This window comes from Juglans microcarpa x Juglans regia, chromosome 3D (genome assembly GCF_004785595.1).
Source record: "Juglans microcarpa x Juglans regia isolate MS1-56 chromosome 3D, Jm3101_v1.0, whole genome shotgun sequence".
NCBI lineage: Eukaryota > Viridiplantae > Streptophyta > Magnoliopsida > Fagales > Juglandaceae > Juglans > Juglans microcarpa x Juglans regia.
The window spans coordinates 7230876-7253641 of NC_054598.1; the positions used below are offsets into that span (position 1 = coordinate 7230876).

At 35.3% G+C, this 22766-nt stretch overlaps 3 protein-coding genes across 5 annotated transcripts; 2 read left to right on the top strand and 1 right to left on the bottom strand.

The window, feature by feature from the left end:
* Positions 1 to 2004: 2004 nt before the first annotated feature.
* On the top strand, positions 2005 to 7392 carry LOC121256018 (glutamate receptor 3.2-like). Its single transcript, XM_041156620.1, is given in 8 exon segments — positions 2005 to 2086; positions 2573 to 2858; positions 3075 to 3902; positions 3905 to 4422; positions 4519 to 4793; positions 5569 to 5600; positions 5699 to 6093; positions 6766 to 7392. Coding segments are annotated over 7 exon segments (2823 nt in total). The 5' UTR covers positions 2005 to 2086; positions 2573 to 2608; the 3' UTR covers positions 7291 to 7392.
* A 453-nt stretch (positions 7393 to 7845) lies between these two features.
* Positions 7846 to 9437, top strand: LOC121256023 (homoserine kinase-like). Its single transcript, XM_041156630.1, has one exon. It carries the CDS (start codon positions 8136 to 8138, stop codon positions 9228 to 9230), a length of 1095 nt encoding a protein of 364 aa, XP_041012564.1. The 5' UTR covers positions 7846 to 8135; the 3' UTR covers positions 9231 to 9437.
* Positions 9438 to 10649: 1212 nt separating this feature from the next.
* Positions 10650 to 17390, bottom strand: LOC121256019 (monosaccharide-sensing protein 2-like). Of its 3 annotated transcripts, none has more exons than XM_041156621.1 (6): positions 16983 to 17390; positions 16597 to 16721; positions 15769 to 16335; positions 14100 to 15013; positions 12799 to 12986; positions 10650 to 11417 (listed from the first exon to the last, which is right to left on the bottom strand). In XM_041156621.1, the coding sequence occupies exons 2-6, from the start codon at positions 16673 to 16675 to the stop codon at positions 10982 to 10984; spliced, it is 2184 nt and encodes a 727-aa protein (XP_041012555.1). In that variant the 5' UTR covers positions 16676 to 16721; positions 16983 to 17390; the 3' UTR covers positions 10650 to 10981. The 3 variants fall into 3 exon arrangements, with proteins under 3 accessions (XP_041012555.1, XP_041012557.1, XP_041012556.1); XM_041156623.1 differs by having other exon boundaries at positions 10651 to 11417; positions 16932 to 17390; XM_041156622.1 differs by having other exon boundaries at positions 10652 to 11417; positions 16597 to 16865.
* Positions 17391 to 22766: the final 5376 nt, after the last annotated feature.

Here is a 22766-nt window from a genome sequence, read left to right on the forward strand (position 1 = left end):
TTATCAAAAAAAAAAAAAAAACAACAACCTATTTGAATATTTATGTTTAAGAAAATGATATAAGAACAACTATATTACAAGTTATTTATAACTTAGTATAAAAAAAATTATTATTTTATTTATTTTGGACTGTTACAAGTACAGAAATTTTGAATTAAAGTAAAAAATATTAATATTTTAATATTAATATATAATAGTAATTGAATTATAATATAGTTAGTGGTATATCATTGTCTGCATGTCTATAGTGGTTAAGATATGCATGCAGAATATACCTCAAGATCTATGGTTATGGACAATCCATACACCAAATCCTATCTTTTTAACTTTGTATCCACAAATAAAGAGAAGGATGGATGGGGTATAGAGTTAAAACCTAGGAGGCTTCTAGCTCTTGTGCCCACACACTTTTCTATAGTGTTTATAGTGATTGATGTCACATATAAATATTTTTTAATTTTTTAATTTTAATTGAGATGAAATGAGACGAGATATCAAACGTTCTTAATATTTAATTAGTCCGTTTTTGTGAAATTACTGTCTCAAAAGGCTGTCTATGATGCATGAGATATTTAATTAAATAGATAGAATGTATCAAAATCTTTATTTTAATATCGTGTAAAATTACTACTTTATTTTATAAATTTAAATTTATAAAAATAAATAAGTCTTATTATTTATATTTATGTCTCCATCATTTTTTATCTTTTGATAGTTTAGACTGTAAATGAAAACTCATCATAGTCAGAGTTTGCAAAATGTATTCTAACTAATTTGGGTTTAAATATTAATATAATTGATGTGGTTTGCTTTTCATATTGGAACTAACACCTCTCATGGATTAGCCTGTTTAAAATGCAAATCACATGAATTATTTTCATCTTTAATCATTGTATTTTTGACTTTATAACAAAATTAAAAATCACTCAAAACACTGAAAATAAAAACAGGTAAAACGAAAAGCAGACTTACGATCCAAAGAAACGATGTCTTGACCTTACGGCCATGATCCAACCAATAACATCGTAAGAGTGCTGTGTGTCAGTTGTTATTAATCTCATATTTTATATTATAATTTATTTTATTATAAAATATAGAGATATTTTTTATAATAATAGAGTGGTTATGATTAAGAAATAAATTGAAATGATTCGTGAATAGTAGAATAAAAGTTGAATTATTTATTATATTTTGTGTAAAAATTAAAAAAAATTATTTTAAAATTTAAAAAAATTAAATTGTTTATTATATTTTATATAAAAATTTAAAAAAATTATAATAATAAGATAAAATAAATTAAGATAAATTGACGGGAGTTTTAACTTCAAACAGACCTATACTAACCGAAAGATTTTTCATAATACCAGCTACGTTTTCCATCCTTTCCCAAGACCATACGCCTTTCGTCACCTCTAGTCAGGTTCGAATGTCCTTTACGATCAGCCAAACGGCTGAAAGGGATAACCAGGAAAGAAAAAATTACTATTAAGAAAAAACAAAACCCAAAAACCTCCATTCATGGTGGCCTCACTCGACATCATCATCGCTTGTTCACCACCACCACAAACTACCCTTGTTTGCTTTCCAAATTAATTCCACATGAAAGAATCATGCTCCTTGTGATTCCCTGGCCTCTCTGGTACTGGGCTTCTATTCTTGGCACCACCACATATGTGGACTTCTAGTTGTTTGCATTGTCTCCCATTATCTCTAAAAGAATTCAACAGTGCCATTCGCAGAGAGTGACTGAACAGTGTAGTCCGTATCCCTCCACAATGACAAACTGGTGGAAACCCAACTTACCTTACTCGAAGTATTCTCGCCATAATTAAATAATGAAAAAGGTGCCCGTTGCTGATCTAAGTGGTTTTGTTCCTCACTTTCTGGGGACACTCAAGTTTTCCTCTTCTGAGTGTTCTCTCTCTCTCTCTCTCTCTCTGTTCTTTCATATATAGATATATAGATGCTGCTCTCTTTTTAGCACCTGCTCTTTGCATTAATATATTTTTCCTTATTTTTAGAATGGATGGTTGTTTGCCTCAAAGCTCTACCTCTGATTCCCTTCTGCTGTTCTCTGAGTTTTGAGGTGAGTATGTTTTCCGTGTGAGCTTTTGCAGTCACCTGAAATTTCTCTTTGCTTGCGCTAAGCATAAGATGGGTATTTCTTATATATAAGTTGCTGCTTTATTTAGACAAAATTGTGCTTTTTGTTCTTTGTTGTCTGCATGTTGCTTTTCGAGCAAATCGTAAATTCAATTATTTGATTACCTTTGTTCCCCGTACGTCAGGCCTTAGAATGGGTCGTTCTTTTTCTTTTTCAGGACTTTCTCCAAATTTCGATTTCCCAGTGCTTTTCAATGTCTCTGTGTTTTGAGTTTGTTAAAGTTATCGCTAGCCTGGGACAAGGATGCGTAGGTGGTGTTCTTTAATCTTCTTGTCATTACCGGTCCCACCGTCCTAGCTTGAGGTTCTTATATTGCCGATGAGGGAGACATCCGGCCTGTTTTGATAGTTTTGTTCGAGTATTTCCTCTGTTCACTTTCATTGGGCATGTTTGTTCTGTTTCATATAGGACGGTCTGTGGTGAGGTTCATCAATTAATATCACCATGAATCTGGTTTGGCATGTGTCAATTTTCGTTCTTTGTACTGGAGCATTCTCAGCGGAGACTTTGAGACCTGATGTCGTAAAAGTTGGAGCTATTTTCACATTTAGCACTATCAATGGGAAGGTAGCGAGGTTTGCCATGAAGGCTGCTGAGAATGATGTAAATTCCAATCCGCGCTTTCTTGGTGGAAGCAAATTGTCTATACAGCTGCATGATTCCAACTTCAGTGGATTTCTTGGCATCATGGGAGGTAAGCTTTTCTCTTCTTCTTCTTCTTCTTCTTCTATTTTTTTTTTTTCCCACCGTAAATACTTCTGGCCTGTTCTTATTTTAGTTGTCCGTCTTCCTTGTTTGGTCTAATCATTTCTTACATGGGGTTTCCTCAGTTTTGTTTCTTTTTCATTATACGTTCTTCCTCTTGGTGGAATGATAGCATTCACAATTCCAATTACTTCATTGATCACAGCATTAAATTTCATGGAGACTGATACCGTAGCTATACTGGGTCCACAAAATGCTGTAATGGCTCATGTACTCTCACATATTGCAAATGAACTTCATGTCCCATTATTGTCATTCACGGCACTGGACCCTACCCTCTCGCCCCTGCAATACCCTTACTTCGTTCAAACAGCACCCAATGATCAATTCCAGATGACTGCGATTGCAGATATGATTAGTTACTTTGGTTGGGGAGAGGTTGTTGCAATTTTTAGCGATGATGATCAGAGCCGAAATGGTGTTATTGCTTTAGGTGATAAACTTGCAGAAAGACGCTGCAAAATTTCTTATAAAGCAGCACTTCCCCCTGACCCCACATCAACACCAAGTGAGGTTAAGGATCAACTAGTGAAAGTTCGAATGATGGAAGCTAGAGTAATTGTTCTACATACCTTCTCCAAGACAGGTCTCTTGGTTTTTCATGAGGCCCAGAATCTTGGGATGATGGAGACTGGGTATGTTTGGATAGCAACCACTTGGCTATCCACTGTTTTGGATTCAACTTCACCACTTTCTTCAAAAACTGCAAACGCTATCCAAGGAGTTCTGACTCTTCGTCCACACACACCTGATTCAGAAAGTAAAAGGTCATTTATTTCACAGTGGCACAAGCTGAGTAATGGTTCTATCGGGTTAAACCCTTATGGTCTATATGCCTATGATACTGTTTGGATGCTTGCTCGTGCAATAAAGTTGTTTTTTGATCAGGGAGGTAACATGTCATTCTCCAACAGTACACGTTTAAGTCAAATGAGGGGAGGGGCTCTGAATCTTGGTGCATTAAGCATTTTTGATGGGGGAAGCAATTGCTCAACAACATATTGCAGACCAATATGACAGGTTTGACAGGACCTATTCAATTCAATTCTGACAGATCTCCTTTTCGTCCTGCATATGATATCCTTAACATGATTGAAAATGGTTATAGGCAGATTGGATACTGGTCTAATTATTCTGGGTTATCTGTTGTGACCCCGGAGACACTTTATGCGAGACCACCCAACCGGTCAAGTTCAAGCCAGCAATTAGACAGTGTGGTATGGCCTGGGGGAACAACAAAGAAGCCTCGTGGGTGGGTTTTTCCAAACAACGGAAGGCAATTGAGAATTGGAGTTCCAAACCGAGTTAGTTACCGTAACTTTGTTTTGCTATCATCAGTAAATGGTACTGATAAAGTTCAAGGATATTGCATGGATGTATTCCTTGCCGCCATAAACTTGCTTCCTTATGCAGTTCCACACATCTTCATTCCGTTTGGAGATGGTCATAAGAATCCAAGCTACAATGAGCTTGTAAATATGGTCGCAACAAATGTTAGTATAATTTATTGAGAAAATGTTCTAAATTTTTTCTTAGGGATAAAATTTTGAGTGTATTGCTCCATCTGATCTTGTAAACTTTCTTTGTAGGTTTTTGACGCAGCTGTTGGTGACATTGCAATCGTCACAAGCAGAACAAAGAATGTGGATTTTACTCAGCCCTATATAGAGTCAGGACTAGTTGTGGTAGCCCCAGTCAAAAAGTTTTCAAGAGCTTGGGCATTCCTACGACCATTTACTCCATGGATGTGGGCTGTCACAGCAGCTTTTTTCCTTATTGTTGGAACTGTTGTATGGATTCTTGAACATAGAATAAATGATGAATTCCGTGGGCCTCCCAAGAAACAGCTAGTCACAATTATGTGGTGAGTGCTCAGCTTAGTACAGTAGAGATATGACTTGTAGTTTTTTGTGTACGTAAATCCACAATTGACTTTCTTATTTGAAGGAAAAACCAGCATTTGACTTCTGTTAAATATGAAAAACAAATAAACGAAACTAGCCTAGCGTACATGAACGATACCAGCAGATCGTAGAAGGGATGGACTAGGATTCAAATATTCTCAACAACCTTCTAGTCCTGCAGACGTATATCATCCACAGCCCTTTCCCTCCTATTTCCTGTAGCGCCACCCTTCTTAGTCTTCCTTTTTGATAGGGAATCAAGAAGTTTTATTCATAATACTAGGCATAGCCAAATACACAGGACGTTTGCATGAGATTGTCTTTTTAAATGCTTATCATCATGTCTCTACCAAATGGCAATCAGCAGCATTCATAGGAGGGTTTCTTGAAATGGCGAGCTTTTTTCATTGTTCTGCTAAGTTATTGACTCATTGTTTTGTGAATTATGCATGAACATACATGATTTTCAGCTAGAGCGAGTTGAACTTTGGACATTGCCCCCCCCTTTTTTTTTTTTTGGGGGGGGGGGGGGGGGGGGTGGACTGGATTTTTTACTTGGGATTCTGTGTCTTCATAATATTTCAGACCATGGTGAATTTTGGATTCCGTGTTTTCACAATTCATCCAGTTGAAGAATCGCATAAGTTGTCTTGCATCTTTTACTGTTCAACTTGTAACTTTCCCACTGTTTATTTCTGTAACTCCTCTCTACCTTCATTTTCCTTCTCTTTGCAGGTTTAGCTTCTCTACTATGTTTTTTGCACATAGTAAGTCTCTCCATCTTGTCATTCTATGATGTATGTTTTCCTGGTTTTGATGGTAGCTTAGCCAATAATGCCAATTCTGGATTTCTTCACATTGTCAGGAGAAAATACAGTGACTACACTTGGTCGCTTTGTGCTTATCATCTGGCTTTTTGTGGTTCTCATAATCAACTCAAGTTATACTGCAAGCCTAACATCAATCCTCACAGCTCAACAGCTTTCCTCTCCCATCACAGGAATTGATACCTTGGTGACTAGCAATGAACCTATAGGATTCCAAGTAGGATCTTTTGCTGAAAACTATTTGACTGATGAACTCAACATCCCAAAATCTAGACTAGTTGCTCTTGGCTCACCAGAAGAATATGCCGTTGCCCTCGAGAGAGGAACTGTTGCTGCTGTGGTTGATGAACAGCCATATATGGAGCTCTTCCTATCAGACCACTGCAGATTCTCAGTTAGAGGCCAAGAATTCACCAAAAGCGGGTGGGGATTTGTGAGTATTTCTGAATTTTGGTTAGTGTTTTTATTTCCACACCTGTTTGATCAAGTTGGTTTGTTATCTTCAAATTTACATGGCCTTGATAGAAACTTGGAAAATTGTTTTTGCTGGATTCTAAATGCTTGCAGCTTGATGGTTGTGCAGGTCAGTTATAACAGAAGTGAATTTAAAAGCATGGAAGATATTAATAAATAAAAGTAAAATAAAAATTATGCAGAATATTTATGCATAGTGATTAAGGAGGACAGAACCATATTCGTGTAATAATTAGATCAGAAGAATGCGAACTGTGAACCTATAAAAAAAACATATATATGACCACTTAGTTGATTGAAGTATTTGCACCAAGACCTGGTGGCATTCTTCTCTTCAATTGAAATAAATGAATTATCATTGATTCATTTTGGGCGTAAGAAAAGACTTTTTTCTATTAAAGGTTGACCATATCCTCCCCCTGGGTGTTGTTGCTGTGGAAAATAGTAAAAAGAGAACTGAAAAACTCATGTTCATTGGCATTGGAATGCATCTTTGCTCAAGTTGATTCTTCTTAAGCATAGTCAATCTTCCTTTAAACAACCATAAACCAGTAGAAATGGAGCACTAAAACTCGTGCATGGGAATTTTCTCAGCGTCTCTTGTGTTTTCTTCTTTTTCTTTTTTTCGTAGGCATTTCCAAGAGACTCTCCATTAGCGGTTGACATGTCTACTGCCATACTCAGTCTATCAGAGAACGGTGAGCTTCAGAGGATCCATGACAAGTGGTTGTCGAGAAAGGCATGTGCTTCCCAGGCAACCGATCCTGTGGCAGATAAGTTTGAACTACAAAGCTTCTTGGGGCTATTTCTCATCTGTGGGATAGCGTGTTGTCTTGCTCTGATAGTCTACTTTTGCTTAATGATGCGCCAGTTTGCCCGGCACGTCCCTGAAGACACTGATCCTAGTTCTAGTGTTAGCAGCTCACGTTCTGCACGCCTCCAGACATTTTTGTCATTTGCAGACGAGAAGGAGGAAGTGTGGAAGAGCAAGTCAAAAAGAAAACGAAGGGATATGTCCTCAAATAGTTATGGGAATGGAAATGAAGACGAATTCAGGAATTCTTCTAGGGAATTGAGGCTTCTTGGGAAAGACGCGAGATGCATGAGAATTGAGACATGGCTTTCAAAAACTTGCACTTTGGTAACACCGGCTTGATAAGAACTGTTAATGAAGTGTGCATGTTGAGATCTTGTTTTAACTAATTTTGTTTTCTGTAGCTGTTTTAACTAATTGATGGCTGATATACAAAGGCATTTGGAAATATACGAGTGTATGTATCTATGATCATTATTATTTTAATGAATTTTTTTTACAATGATGAAAAAATAGTGATGCTTTATTTTTTTTATCATCCAATGATGATAAATATGTCACATCTTACATAGTGGACAGTGGTGTGGTGTAATCTCTATATTTTTTTAATTTTATTTTTATAACATCTTTTTGTAAATTAAATTATTATCTTAATAAAGGATGTTTTGTTAATCAATGTACCATGTGTCTTGAGATCCATTATAGGTATAAAAAAAAAAAAAAAAGAATAATGTTATACATTACACCATCATTTTACTTTTATTTCACTATGTAAGATGTAATACATTTATTATTATTAGACGATCTTTTATTAGATAAAAGTGAGATGACGGTGTGGTATATAAAATTTTTTAAAAATATGTAAATTGACGTGGTATATCAGATTGTATATTTTTTTATTATAAAGAAAATTTAATATTTACTTCAATTTATAAATTTATTTTTATAAAATCTAAAAATAAAAAAATTGGTAATAAAGGCCAGCTGATTTTGGGCCTAAATAATAATAAAACTCGGCCCATATCAGCCTGTATCCCATTTCCTTTGACGCAGCCGAGGTTTTTTTCTCAGCTCTCCACTGCCTACCTACCTGTGCCATTTTCTTAGCTCTCCTCTACCTACCTACCTACCTACCTGTGAAACCCTTACATAGTCTCTCTCTCTCTCTCTCTCCTGTGACACGTGCAATGGCCATTTGCTACCAGCCTCCGGTGAAGCCCATCTGTGTTCGACCTTCGACCACTTTCTCCTCCGCCTCCAAATCCCCGTCGTTCCGCTGCAACTTCTCTCTGCCCTTCACAACCCAAATACGGGAACCCGAACCGATATTGGTCTCCGTCAAGGCTTTCGCACCGGCTACCGTCGCTAACCTAGGACCCGGTTTCGACTTCCTCGGCTGCGCCGTGGATGGCCTCGGAGACTTCGTGTCAATCTCTGTCGACCCCAACGTCCACCCGGGACAGATCTCCATTTCCCACGTCTTCGGCGACGCCTCCTCTAAGCTCAGCAAGAATCCTAACTGGAACTGCGCCGGCATTGCTGCGATCGAGGTCATGAAGATGCTCGGCATCCGATCAGTCGGTCTTTCCCTCTCCCTTGAGAAAGGCCTGCCATTGGGCAGCGGCCTGGGCTCCAGCGCCGCCAGCGCTGCCGCCGCCGCTGTAGCAGTCAACGAGATCTTCGGCGGGAGACTCGGACCCGAAGAGCTTGTCCTAGCCGGGTTGAAGTCGGAGGAGAAGGTATCGGGTTACCACGCGGACAACGTGGCCCCGTCGATCATGGGCGGCTTTGTTCTGGTCCGCAACTACGAGCCACTGGAGCTTATGAGACTAAACTTCCCGGCTAAAAAAGATCTCTTCTTTGTTCTCGTGAGCCCGGAGTTCGAGGCACCCACGAAGAAAATGCGGGCGGCTTTGCCTGGTGAGATTGGGATGGCGCACCACGTTTGGAATTGTAGCCAGGCCGGGGCGCTGGTGGCGTCGATCTTGCAGGGGGACCTGGAGGGATTGGGAAAAGCTTTGTCGGCGGATAAGATTGTGGAGCCGAGGCGGGCGCCATTGATTCCCGGCATGGAAGCAGTGAAGAAGGCGGCCATTGAGGCCGGAGCGTTCGGTTGTACGATTAGCGGGGCAGGGCCAACTGCAGTGGCGGTCATAGATAGTGAGGAGGTGGGGAAGAGGATTGCGGAGAGCATGGTGGAGGCGTTTTGGAGAGTGGGGAATTTGAAGGCGGTGAAGGCAGTAAAGAAGCTTGATAGGGTGGGTGCCAGGCTTGTTTCATGATGATCATTGCAATTTTAGAGTTTTTTTTTTTTGGGGTCCAAGGCTCCAAGCATTGGCTTTCAATTTGATGTTTAATTCTACGGTACAAACTGCAAATTAGAGCATCCGATGGCCAATAAATAGTGATGAAACTATGAAATTTATGATTGTTGTACGAATTTTGTTGGCGGAAAAATGGTATGGGTTATCCGACACTAGTTCTGACAATAGTTGTCTGGCACTATGTTGATGAATGCTCCTGCATGTATATTTATGGGGCTGCTGATCCCATCCCATCAAACAGTAAACCCACAACATACATAAAATGGAAGAGTTTTTCCCGGTTCTCAGGCACGGTGCTCTTTCACAACAATGCCGTTTTAGAAAGTGATAAGGTTGACAAACAGATATCCAAAGTTCACAAATTAATGTTGTTTTTTTTTGTGGTATAACAATCTACGTTGCAGTTTGTTTATGAACTAAATATTTCTCTTTTGATGGTCTGCCAAAGTGTTAGGGAGCCAGCTCATAAGGTCTCAAACTTAAAATATGGTCACCAAATCATGCTGGATATGTCATATATGATCAGATAAAGAGTCTTGGTGATATAAATGATAATTTCATGCCTATGTAGTTCACTGTTACTCTCATTTGAAGTTGTTTCAACTTAAAAATCCAAGGATAAAAGGATTATGGAAAAGACTTGTATGGGATAGGTAGTCTGTCAATTTCAAATGCTCGGTAATGACTACCTTAAAGACTGGGTTGCACCACCATGGCCAGGGTGGGGTCCTTGTAAGAAAGCACCCGAGCATTCGCCAAATCCACGGCTCTGCCTTCTGAATCTGAAATCCGTTGTCCTCCCATTAATCTACCCTCTGCTTATCTTCATTTCGTGCATCCCAACATGCGTCGATGCCCGTCGCATGGTACATAACTGCAGAACGAAGCTTTTAGCCACGCACCTCTGTCTCTTCTGGGTAGTAACAGGTTCGACAAGACGATTCTTGTAAAAACATTCAAAATCGTAATTACTCATTTTGGACGTAAATTTTTGGATTTTGTACGATTTACATTCCACTGCATGGCTTCTGGATTTTGTTGTTCAGTGATATGCTTTATCTCGTAGGCAAGCCATGATATGTACATGCTAAAGTGTTACTGGTATCCAGTCATCTCACCATTAAGTTCCATTCAAGCATATGGCCCACATTCCACTAAAACATCACTTCGGTTTGAAAATAATTTGGCAACTTAAAACAGTGAGGTATTTTTAAGGTTCTAATCAAAATATGTCAACTTAATTACAGATGTTATTTTTTATTTAATAACTAATGAATATAAAAACAACACAACCCCACGGACGGGATTGCAGATGAAATAATTCCTATAATTAATTTTAAAGATAAATTTTTCGACATAACACTCCTTCGAAATTTTCGTAACTAAAAATTGCAATTCACACTTCTCCCACCATAACACACTTCCCATAAACCATCCCCAACCCTCGACCTGTCATCAAGACCAATAGTCCTGTTCCTATGCACGCCATCCCCTCTAGAGCATTACAAGAAGGAATTCAACATTCTCGTATGAACAAAGAGCAGCGCAAGCAACTTCAAAGTCATTCATAACAGGTATATACTAACAAGCGAACAAAAAAAAAATGATCTTTTTTTACAGAAAACACCAAGAAATAGATGTAAAAAGAACCCAAATGAAGATTAAAACACATCCAAAATTTCAATCCATCAGTGATCATGTCGGTTGTTCTAGCTGGCTGCAGCCTCCTTAGCACCAAGGGAGAAGAACTCAGTAATCACTTCAAGGGGCATGCCCTTGGTTTCCGGGACTTTCATGAAAACAAACACCCACGATATGAGGCACACAACTGCATACATGCCAAAAACACCAGCAAGGCCAATGGATTTGAGCATCACTGGGAGTGTGTAGGTGACAATGATGTCACCTATCCAAAATGCGAGGGCGCATATGGCAATGCAGAGGCCTCGAACTCGGGTGGGGAAGATTTCTGCACAGAGTATGTTGGGGACTGGTCCAAATCCCATGACAAAGCAGCAGAAGTAAAGCACAACACTAACAGTTGAGATTGATGCATTCGCAACACTTCCCATATCCACAAGGCTTCCAATGACTAAGATTACGAGAGATAATATCAATACAGGGATTGTGCTGAGAAGCAAACTCCTGCAATGGGTAAACCAAAAGGCAAACATTAAGGTCAACCCAAAAAAAAAAAATTGAAGGGAACTGTACATTCATTTGCATTATTCTAAGGCAGTAAATTCAAATCAGTAGAATTTGATATAGTGATTTTATGTTGACGTGGTCTATTGCATTTAGTGGTAGTGGGTGTCTTCCATTTCATTCCAAGGGTATTTGAGCCACAACAACAAGAATTTATGGAAATAGTAGGCATCCTTATCACAAAATAAATGTCAAGAATGTTACCACTCATCAAATACAAGAAGTAAAACTTCTTTGGTTCGAGCACAATGTCACAGAAAAAGTAAAAAATTTAAAATTTAAAAAAAAAAACAATTTCAGTATGTTTCTTCCCATAGGAAAACAGTCTCACAAAAAAGGGGCACCAAGCATTGTACCTTTGGCAACCAAGAGTACCTCAAGTACTCTCAAACACTCTCACTACTATTATTTACTTTATTATTACTTTTCACCTACTTTTTCTACTATTCATTACTTTTCACCTACTTTTTATTACTATTTAATATTTTATTATTATTTTTTCATTACCATTCACAAACATTTTCAACACTTCTCAGGTATTCTTAAAGTTTTTGATTCTTTTTTTCCCTAATTGCCAGGTATTTCATTCCCTGATTGCCATGTAGTGATTCATTGAATGTGTACACCCCTTTTTGTAATATTCCTCAAGAGTCAACCAAAGAGAATTTATTTCATTAGGAGCGAGGCAGGTCGAGCAGAAACATTTATTTCATTTGTGTTTGGGTAACACCAAACATTCCCAAAATTTCTCATAACATCATTCTCAAATATCACTCAAACACAAAATACTTATCTATTTCAATTTTAAAATTTTCATCTAATCATTACTCAAATACAAAAATCAATACAACTTTTACAAACTTCAATACAACTTTTACAAACTTCAAAACAAAAATAATATTAAAAAATTATACTCAAATAACTTTTTAACTTCATCTATTCACTTTCACAAACTCCAATACAATACTTATTTTATAAAATATTTTTTATCCAACTTTTTCTCTCTCATTTCCCAAAACCCAATAAAACATCTTCACTCAAACCATTTCACTACTATTCACAAAATTTTGAGACATTTTAAGCATCCAAACATACCTAATTAAATTGGTCAGATATAAATATTGATCAGTCTTACAACAAGTGTATGTCCATAACAACCATAAAGAACTAACTCACAAACACAGTAACCAAAAACATGGACCATCCACTCCAAACCCAAGTGTACCCATTGCATCAACCTGATTACATATACAGTAACACTTGTATACTTTTGTCCATTGAACGAAGATAACAAAGATTGTGGAGTGGAAAAAAAAAATACCTCCTGCCAGATATATCCATAAGCCTCATGGCAACAGCTATACAAGGAAGCATCAACAAAGTCGTTAGTGCACTAATTAGCAGAGATGCAGAAGCCGAACTAATGCCTATGTTTGAAAGAAGAACTCCAACACCTGCCTGCTCAAGAATTTGAGGTGTGTAGTATAGAACCCCATTTATTCCAGACAACTGCATGTATATTTTTTTATCAGTAAAAAATATTATCGATAGAAATAGGCATAGCCCATGTACACAAGACATTTTTTTTTTTTTTTGATAAGTTAGAACTTTATTAAACATAATGAAATAGGCGAAACCCGAGTACACAGGAAGTATACACAAGAAACACCTAGTTACATTCTATAGCTTAGAGAAACGACGACAAGAACTCATTTACAGCCCCCCCTTGAGTACAATAGCAGAAAACCAGCAAAGTAGTGTGCTTATAAAAAACTTCCATAATGCATCACTATTGCGTTCCCGATCATTAAAGCACCTCTCATTTCTCTCCAACCAAATACACCACATAATACACAAGGGTATCATTTTCCATGCAGCTGCCACTTGGGAACAAGAAATGAGAGGTGTAATATAAACATGATTGTCTAGATATACAAGGAAGTCAACTGCATATATAAGATGTAATATAAACATCACAATATGAAAGAAAAAGGAAAGAAAAGAAATGCATATTAGCATTTATCAAAGAAAAGAGAAAAGAAATTAGTTCATTATTAATTTTTCTAATTTATCAACAATAAAATAGGCTTCGGTACAATAATTATTGACCGATAATATATAAAAGTTGACTAGTTGAATTTGTCAGACAATCCCCACTTCCCCAGTTTATTTTTACACAATCTTGGATTGTCCTCAAGAAAAACTCCTGCTTATCCCACCCATAACAATATTCTCCCAGAATTCCATATTAGTCCCAGCACTAAAAAATTCTGAGACCAAATCCATCAACATGCATGAGTTTTGATACTTCATACCTCCTAATTCTTATGAAGGAATCTTATCTGAGCATGCATGTCAGTGCATTCATGTGTACATATATTTCATCAGCAGCTCGAAGAAATGAAGTAAACAGAGGAGCATTTTGTAGTGAGAAAAATAAAACCAGCTTATAACAGGAAAACTCAAAAAAAAAAAAAAAAAAAAATTGTGTGGAGAGGATAGCAGGAGATGCTTCACTATGCATGCAAATTTACAAAAAAGATCAACTGAAAGAAGTTTGTTTAATATTTATGTAGAATAAATTAACGGAACAGTAATATTACTGGTAGATACTATACATACCTGCTGAAGTATTTGAATTCCCACCCCAACAACCAATGCGTGTTTCACTCCTGGTTCAAAAAGATCACTCCAACTTGGTCCTTTTGCAGCAGTTTCTGATGGGTGAACCATAGCTGGTCCAACTGGCTGCTGATGCATAAGCTCAGAGGAATAAAGAGCAGGTTGACTCACCAAAGCAGCTGCATGGATGAACTCAGCCTCTGTTGCTGCATCACCACCAGGAACAGAAACTAGAGACCCACGCTGAGATGCAGGTACACCCTCTTGGTGTAAATAAATTCTTTTAAAACCCCCTTCCTTCTTGCCATCTTTCCCTTCTCTCTCAGACCATTTCCATGCCAGCTGCCAACCACCACCAATCCCCATGCTATCTCCAGTGTTTCCTTGCACAAGACTGCCATGCCTCATGCTTGAAAGGCTGCCATGGGGAGCTGGGCCCAAGTCCTTGTCAAGGCTCGTTGTCTGACGTGAGATCAGTGGACTCTGCAAATTATCATCAGAATCACCAGCAGCAGCATCAGATGCATACTCCTCGCCCTCTCTGGCAAGACTCTCCTCATCCCACTCTTCCTGTCTAGGTTGATTTCCACCCACGCTAAACATGCTGCCAAAGTGTGGAAAAAGCATGCTTCGCATGCTTCCGGTATCAGGGAGCTTCTCATGGACACTGCCAAAGAGGGTGACAAGAGGATCTACAAGCCCACTCCGACTTGCCATGCTTCCACGCCGAGACACAAGGCCTAGAGTACTCTGCCCGGTGATAGGTTTGGCAATCCAGGAAAGACCCTCTTCTGGGGCATATATCTTAATTTGATCCTGGTCATCCACAAGCTCATTGTCCTGGCCAATTATGTACTCCTCTAAAGATGTTTCACCCCCAACTCCAAGACCCTCAACTAGTAAAGCCATCTCACCTGTTCATTTAAGGAGGATCCAAATCATCCAAATGATGTGTCATTATTTGCCAAATAGTCCATATAATGAAGCAAATGTCAGATGATGATTAAATTTTCCTTATATACCCTTATAAAGTGAGAGAAATAATAACTTGAAAGTAGGGGGTGGGGAGGGGCACAGTTTAAACGCATATGGTTGTGATTATCTTGTTGTGGTTCTAGCGTAAGAATTTTAATCCACATCCTCAGGCACACACAAACATACACATATAGTGGTATGCACGCATATTAGTTTGTAAAGAATGCGGGATCAAGTCCAAGAGTCTCAGAAACTCTAACATATAGTATCCACGAGTAAAAGTGGGGCTTGAAAATAATCACCCAGAAAATAAATGAAGAATTCTAAAATGTCAAAGATGATGACATTTTGGTAATTAAAGGTTAGTTTATCTCTGCTATTTAGTGCAGGCAGCTGCAGTGAACTTTTTTTTTATTGGTACCGGATGTCCAGGAACAGCAGAGCATCCTGACTAATCTCAGGGGAGGCATGCTGAAGTGAAATACTCAAGTTCTCTCTCCACTATGTAGCTAAACAGGCATACTGAAAAGAACTACTCAGGTTCTTTCCGAATTCATAATCAGAAAACTATAACATAACATATATCAATATAAGATCCCACTCGAACATCAAAAGTCCATAAAATGGTAATTCAGTCTGTACTTATGGGCATGAACTAATAATTTCCGTGGAAAAAAACCCAAGAACAACTAACCAGAGACATCTTCTCTGCCCCGCAGCCTCTGCAAAACATGCTTGGCCTCAAGCATCCGCCCTTTACTAACAAGCCACCGTGGAGACTCGGGCAAGAATAATATTGTCAATGCAAAATAAACAAGAGAAGGAACAGAAATAATCCCCAGCATCAACCTCCAGCTAGGGGATTTCATCAAAGACATCCCAAAAACCATGCAATACGACATAAACATTCCCCCAGAACCAGTGAATTGGGGAAGCGTATTCAGTGATCCCCTTATTTCAGGTGGTGCTGTCTCCGATATATAAACAGGAACTAAAGTAACAGACAAACCAATTCCAAATCCATCTAGAAGCCTAGCAAATAATAGGACATAAACATTGGGAGACCACAGCATTACGAGACCACTAACAAAATAAAGGACAGATGAGATTATCAGCAGTGGACGGCGGCCTATCGAGTCTGCTAGGGCTCCAGAGCAAGTTGTAATCAAAGTGGCTCCAATAAGTGACATCGCCACAATTAACCCTTCTACAGTGGGTTCACTCTCTAATTTGAATTCCCTCTTTATGTACAAAACAGCCCCTGCAGCAAAAACAGAAAAAAAATTCTCAAGCTTATCATTTAATAGCTCAATCTCTTATGCTTTCCCAAAGAGAAAAAGTTGAGAATTTTGAAATGTAAAAGAAAGACAAGGAGTAACCAAAAGCAGATTCAATTAGTACAGAACACGAATCCACTGAATCACGATAAACCTTTCAATCTAAAGAATCAACTTTTACTGCCAAAAAGAAATTCAAAAAGCATTTTTCGTCTTCAGAACAGGTCTCACAGACATTAAATTACCTGCGATAGTCGCATTATCCCATCCTTGCAATAAATTACCAACCGCAGCAGCTACAGCCACAAGCACGGCTCCACTCATGTTTCCTCAAAATTTGGTAGCAATTCTCCGTCACTTAAAACCCAGCCTGAAATAGAGAGAACCAGATCCCAGATCAAGCGATCAAATCTGTTTGCATGCTAACCCAGTTTAAACAAACCGATCTCTTTGGTGTCATGTATGGGTCAGGGAATATTGGTAATCGGTATAAGACCAATGGATCACCGAGTCACTGACACCCAATAAAACAAAGCCAAAAGAAAGAGTGTGTGAGAGAGAAACAGGCTAGACATCATACCCGATTGTCAAAAATCCAATATGAGAACAAAAACAGTGGTTATATGATCACCTTCGGGAGAGTTATAATGGCAAGCCTAAAAGACTGGGGGGGCCTGTGCAATCCCTTGGCGTCAAAAGCGCGGTCTAACAGTTGTAGATAGTAATAGCCGACGATATTTTTTTAGTACCGAGACGAGGAAATGCAGGTAGAAAAAAAAAAGGTAACGATCCGATTCGCCGGAGAGAAAAGAAAAGAGAAAAAAGGCCCACGGAAACAACCAAACAGGGGTTAGCCACTTAGCCTTCTACAACACAGACACCTAGCCCTTATGGCTCGCTCCCTGCCCTGCACGTCAGCTTCCCCCTCGGATTTTCAGTGGTATTATGTTCCACCCTTTCCGCCTTTCACACGCTTCGATGTTTTGCTTCAACCAAAAAACACGGATTTGCTGTTATGGAGAAGATGCCAGATATCCTAATGCATTAATGGAGAAGATGCCAGAAATCCTAAATGATTAATGATAAGCTAATCTTTCTTGAAATTCAAATTTCCCATTATTAAGAAAAGTGATATTGCTAATAATTATTAATCATCTTTATTCTGAAAATATCTTTCCTTAAAAAACAGTCTTTATATATTATTTTAAGAGACATTAGTGTTCATATACCATACATTTATTTAATCAACATAATTTATTATTTTTATTATTTTATTTTAATATTTAAATATAAATATTTAAATATAAAAAAATATTTTAATTACGAAGATTTTATATAAAAATAAATTTATAAATTAATATGATTTAATGTGATACGTAAATTTTAAAATTATTTTTATTATAAAATAAATAAAATACTTACTTTTATCTGAACATTATAATAATTTTGTTACGGTGAAGGTATACAGGAGATGTAGATACAAGAGAAAAAGAGCCGAAAGGACAGGTCAAGTCGTGTTTTTCGACCGAGCATGAGCTGGGCTTGGTGTGCAGACTGCCCAGAACAACTGTCTGGTGAAAGAGTACTGCTTCCCGGATATCCCAAAGAAAATATAAATACTATGGTATAAAAAATAAAAAATTATAAGATATATTAAATTTATAATTGTTAAAAATTTATTATAGATCAATTACTACTCATTCTTATATTTTATATTTATAACTTTTTATAAGATGTGGAATATTTTTTATAAAATATAAAGATATTTTTTATAAAATATAAAATATAAAATGATAAATAATGACTAATAATAATAACTTTTTTTAAAAAAAATATTCGGTCAGTAGGAACGTAACAGGAGTATCATCAGCAGTGCGTCAGATCAATTATTTGATGATGTGGCAGCCTCTCTGTCATTATTTCGAAATTTTCAAAGTTGGTGTCCAAACGCAGCCCAGGTTTGCGATGGGCCACGGGGTAAATTAGCCCAAAACTTGGATGCACCTTTCCGATTTTATCCTTTGTTGCAAACATTCTTCTCATCGACTATTATTTACTATTTTTTAACTCTATTTTTTATAAAAAAAATTGCAATATCTTATAAAAAAACTATAAATATAAAATATGAGCGTAAATAATAATTGATACATAGCATTCGTCAATTACAATAACTTATTTACGTTGGCTGAAGCTTTATGTGCTACTTGGAATATAATATAACTTTTAATTTTTCACTAAGGTTGTCGTGTTGTATTTTAGTTTAGAAGACATGATATTATTCCCTGGTTTATAAGCCAAGCTTGCCTTGAGTATCTAATTTTAACTAGTTATCACAACAATTTTTCGAAATTAAGACATGTCATTATCTATGTACTATGTTTTTTTTAGAGCATAAAGCTTTGCTCTGTGCATGAGTGGACCTTTGAGAAATTTCCACGTAGCTGATTAAAATTTATAACCCAAAAACTTTATTTAAATGCCCACCTACTAATACGAAGTAGAGATGCGAAAGGCATCGTGTTAAATGGCACTATTAGTGTGGACGATTATGGATATAATAAAAATATTTTTATAGAGGTGATGTAAACAAAGGATTGCCGACTTCACACCACTTCGTGCCTATTTAGATTGTGATAGGAAATATAATGGTTTTTGTAAGCATGCGTTTAAAACACTTTTAAATTAGTAACAATGGTTTTTGTTATCTACATGAACTTTTCAATAAAAGTTTCAATTTGATATTTATTATGATATTAAGGGTTAAACGTTTAATCAAATTAATATTTAGCAGTCTTAGAACTTTTGAATCAATAGTTCGATCTTTAGCAATTAGTATCAAGACCATGTCACAAGTTTAAATCATGGAGGAGACAACATGTAGGCTGGATTAAAATATTTTAATACAATATATGGGCATAGTATTAAGTCATTTAATACTGATAGATGAATGAAACCGCCAAAAAGAAAGAGCTACCATAAGGTCGGATTCAAAAGCGTAGTAAAATTTTATGATCAATGAGGGTTAAAGATTTAACTAAATTAAAATTAAATTCTATAACTTTTGGATTAATAGTTGGGTTTTTAATAATATTTTTTTAAAACAAATATATACTTTTAGTTCTTTTTAGGTGCCACTTTTTATAAATTTATCCAACACATAATTTTTTCTCTAAAAGAGCTTTTGGCTATTAAAAATATTTGTTAAACTTCCAAACTTAAATCCAAACAAGTAGGGGTGGCAAATCGTGTTTGTGGATCTTTTTCGTATCGTGTCGAGTCATGGACATTTAACTATATGAGTCAACCCGAATTTAACCCGTAAGCTAAATGCGTCAAACTTTAAAACCATAACTTGACTTATTTAAATAACGCATAGTGTCGTGTCATCCATTTTGACCTATTTAATAATTAATTAAAAATAAGTCAACACAACACGACTCATTTTAATCCATTTTATGTAAATGAATTAAACTATCACACATAACTCATTTGGTTTGATTAACATAATTTCATATTCAAGTTAAAATTTATATTTATTAGTATATACAATATCTATAAAATAAAATAAAATTACCTACTAACAAAAAATACCAATCTTTTTATAAATATGATCATAGGTTTAGAACTACAATCCTGAAAATAAAAACATGAATAATGCTGGATGTGGTCATAAACTATACAAGCGTCGTACATTCTTTTTAAACAGTGAGTAAATATAAAATTTACATAAAAAATATAATTGTTTAACAATGAATCATACTCTTTTTTAAAATGAGTGCACTCCACTTACACAACTTATGATTGTATCTAGTATTATTCTAAAAACACAAATATAATGAGAAAAATCAATATTACAACTCAACAATAACAAATTTATAAGTTTGAAATAATATTTAAATAGGTTATTGTGAGTTGATTTCAATTAAATAGATTGATTCATTTATTAACTGTATTTTAATAGGTTAACCTGTTTTAACTTGAATCTATTTATATAAAAAACTTAATGTTCGTATTGAATTCACGAATTGTCCCATATTCTCACCTTAGATACAGGCTTGTTTAATTGATTCGTCGCTCTCCTCTTTATTATTTCTTTTATCTCATTTGATGACTGAATTTGACATTCAACAACACATTTTTTTCTTTTAAATTTTTAATTTTAAAAAAAAAATGGAAAAGGTCAATTTTATTTTAGAAAGTTTCGGAAAATCTTTTTAAGAAAATAATTGTCACCTTAGCAGGATTCCTCGTTGTCAACTTTTAAAATAGAAAAAAATAATATATTTATAAATTTCGTTGATATGATATAATTTAATCTAAAAAACAAATCAAATCTCATAGGCTGGACACTACTTTCAAATTTTTAATTTTCAAATAGCACTGATTATTAAAAAATATATATATATATATATATTATATAAAAGTTCAGCCTGCCGCCGGTAGCTGGTTCCGTCCGGTGACAGCCTCTGTACAAGTCAATACCGGGCTATAGTTGTCCGAGTCAATGCGTCTCTCAAAGTCAAGTTCTCGTGATCTGTATTGGTGAGCTACTGCTTCTCCACATGAATCCTTTTATTTTTTAGTCAACATTCAGATTTATGTTGACGTAGTCAACTTGCCTGCCCTTCTACAGTATTAGCCTTAAATTCATTAAATTTATCTTTAAGGGTGAGTTTGGATGTTAAAGTGAGTTGAGTTGAGATAATAAAATATTATTATAATATTATTTTTAATATTATTATTGTTTTGAAATTTGAAAAAGTTAAATTATTTATTATATTTTATATTGAAATTTGAAAAAATTATAATGATGAGTTGAGATGAGTTGAGAGTAGTTCATGTTCCAAACGAAGCCTAAATTTTGATAAAAAATATATATTTTTCGTATATTTAAAACTTCATTATTCATAACTCTACATTGAATTAGCTTTTGTATTCATTAAAATAATAATATAATATTATTTTTTTAATAATAATATTTTTTTTATATTTTATAATTACACTAATCATATATTAATTAATAATTTAATTTAATTATTACATTATTATTACAAGACGGTTGGAGATTAAACATGAATAAAAAAATCATTGGAGATTAAAAATGAATAAAAAATATATTTGATGAATAAACAGTAGCCCTTCAAATTTGAATAAATATATCCATTTACTGTAGCTTCAAGTTTCACACTTATCTATTTGACTAATCTAATGCAACTCTCTTTTGATAAAATTCATCATATTTGACATTTTGCTAGACTTTTAATGAAGTCAATGTCAATGCTCTAATACCTATCTAAATATTTAAATGGAAAATATTATAATTATATAAAAGTAATATAATAAATTGATGTGATTTTATATAGTTCATCAGATTATAAATATATTTTTGTTATAAAATAGATCTAACAGATTATATGAAACTACATTAATTTATAAAATTATTTGTTTATAATTTGTTTGTAGATGTCTTAGTACTCTATTTATTTTAAAATAATATATTATACGAATTAACAAGGAGAAGCTTTAATATTAGTAATATGCTTCATATGAACACACTTATAAATAGTTTTTTTTTTTTTTTTAAATACTTTGTGGCTTCGATTTGACAACGTCATCACATTCTTATAGAGCAAAAAATTTAAGAGCAATATTACGCACAATTCCTATTTAGAGATTATATTACAAATCAAATTAATTTTATCTTTAAATTTTTTTAAAATTACAATAATATTCTTGTCAAAATAGTATTTTTTTCTATTTAATGAAGGATTTATACATGCATTAGGGGCTGCAAATAAATTTCTCAAAACTTAATACCTACAAATGGGGTGATTCACCATTTTCAAGCCTCTCTCCCTCCCTCCATTATAATTTTCAGAATTAAGGTTTTTTTAAATGAATTTTACTACTTTTGACAGTATTTAATGAGCGACAAATATTACATAAATTGTATAATCTAGATCGTATCTAATATTTTAGAGTGATGCAAGATATAGTCTAGAGTATGCAAATTCTGCATAGTTTATTTAAAAAAAATACGATCTACTATTTAAAAAATATTTTTTTAATATAGATTTCAGATTTATCCATTTTTTTTTTAAAGTGAATGTATGAAACTTAATCATTTTAAAATTGTAAATATCATTTCTCTCTTTATAAACAATGTTCGTTTAGATAGTGAGATGGGATAGTTTTAAAATGAGTTAAATAAAATATTGTTAGAATATTATTTTTTAATATTATTATTGTTTTGAGATTTGAAAAAATTAAATAATTTATTATATTTTATATAAAAATTTAAGAAAATTAGAATGATAAAAGATGAGACGAGATAAGATAAAACTATCTCTATATCCAAATAGTGCCTAAGAAGTTCACTCCTTTACAAATGTTACATTTGTATACGTTTCCTAAC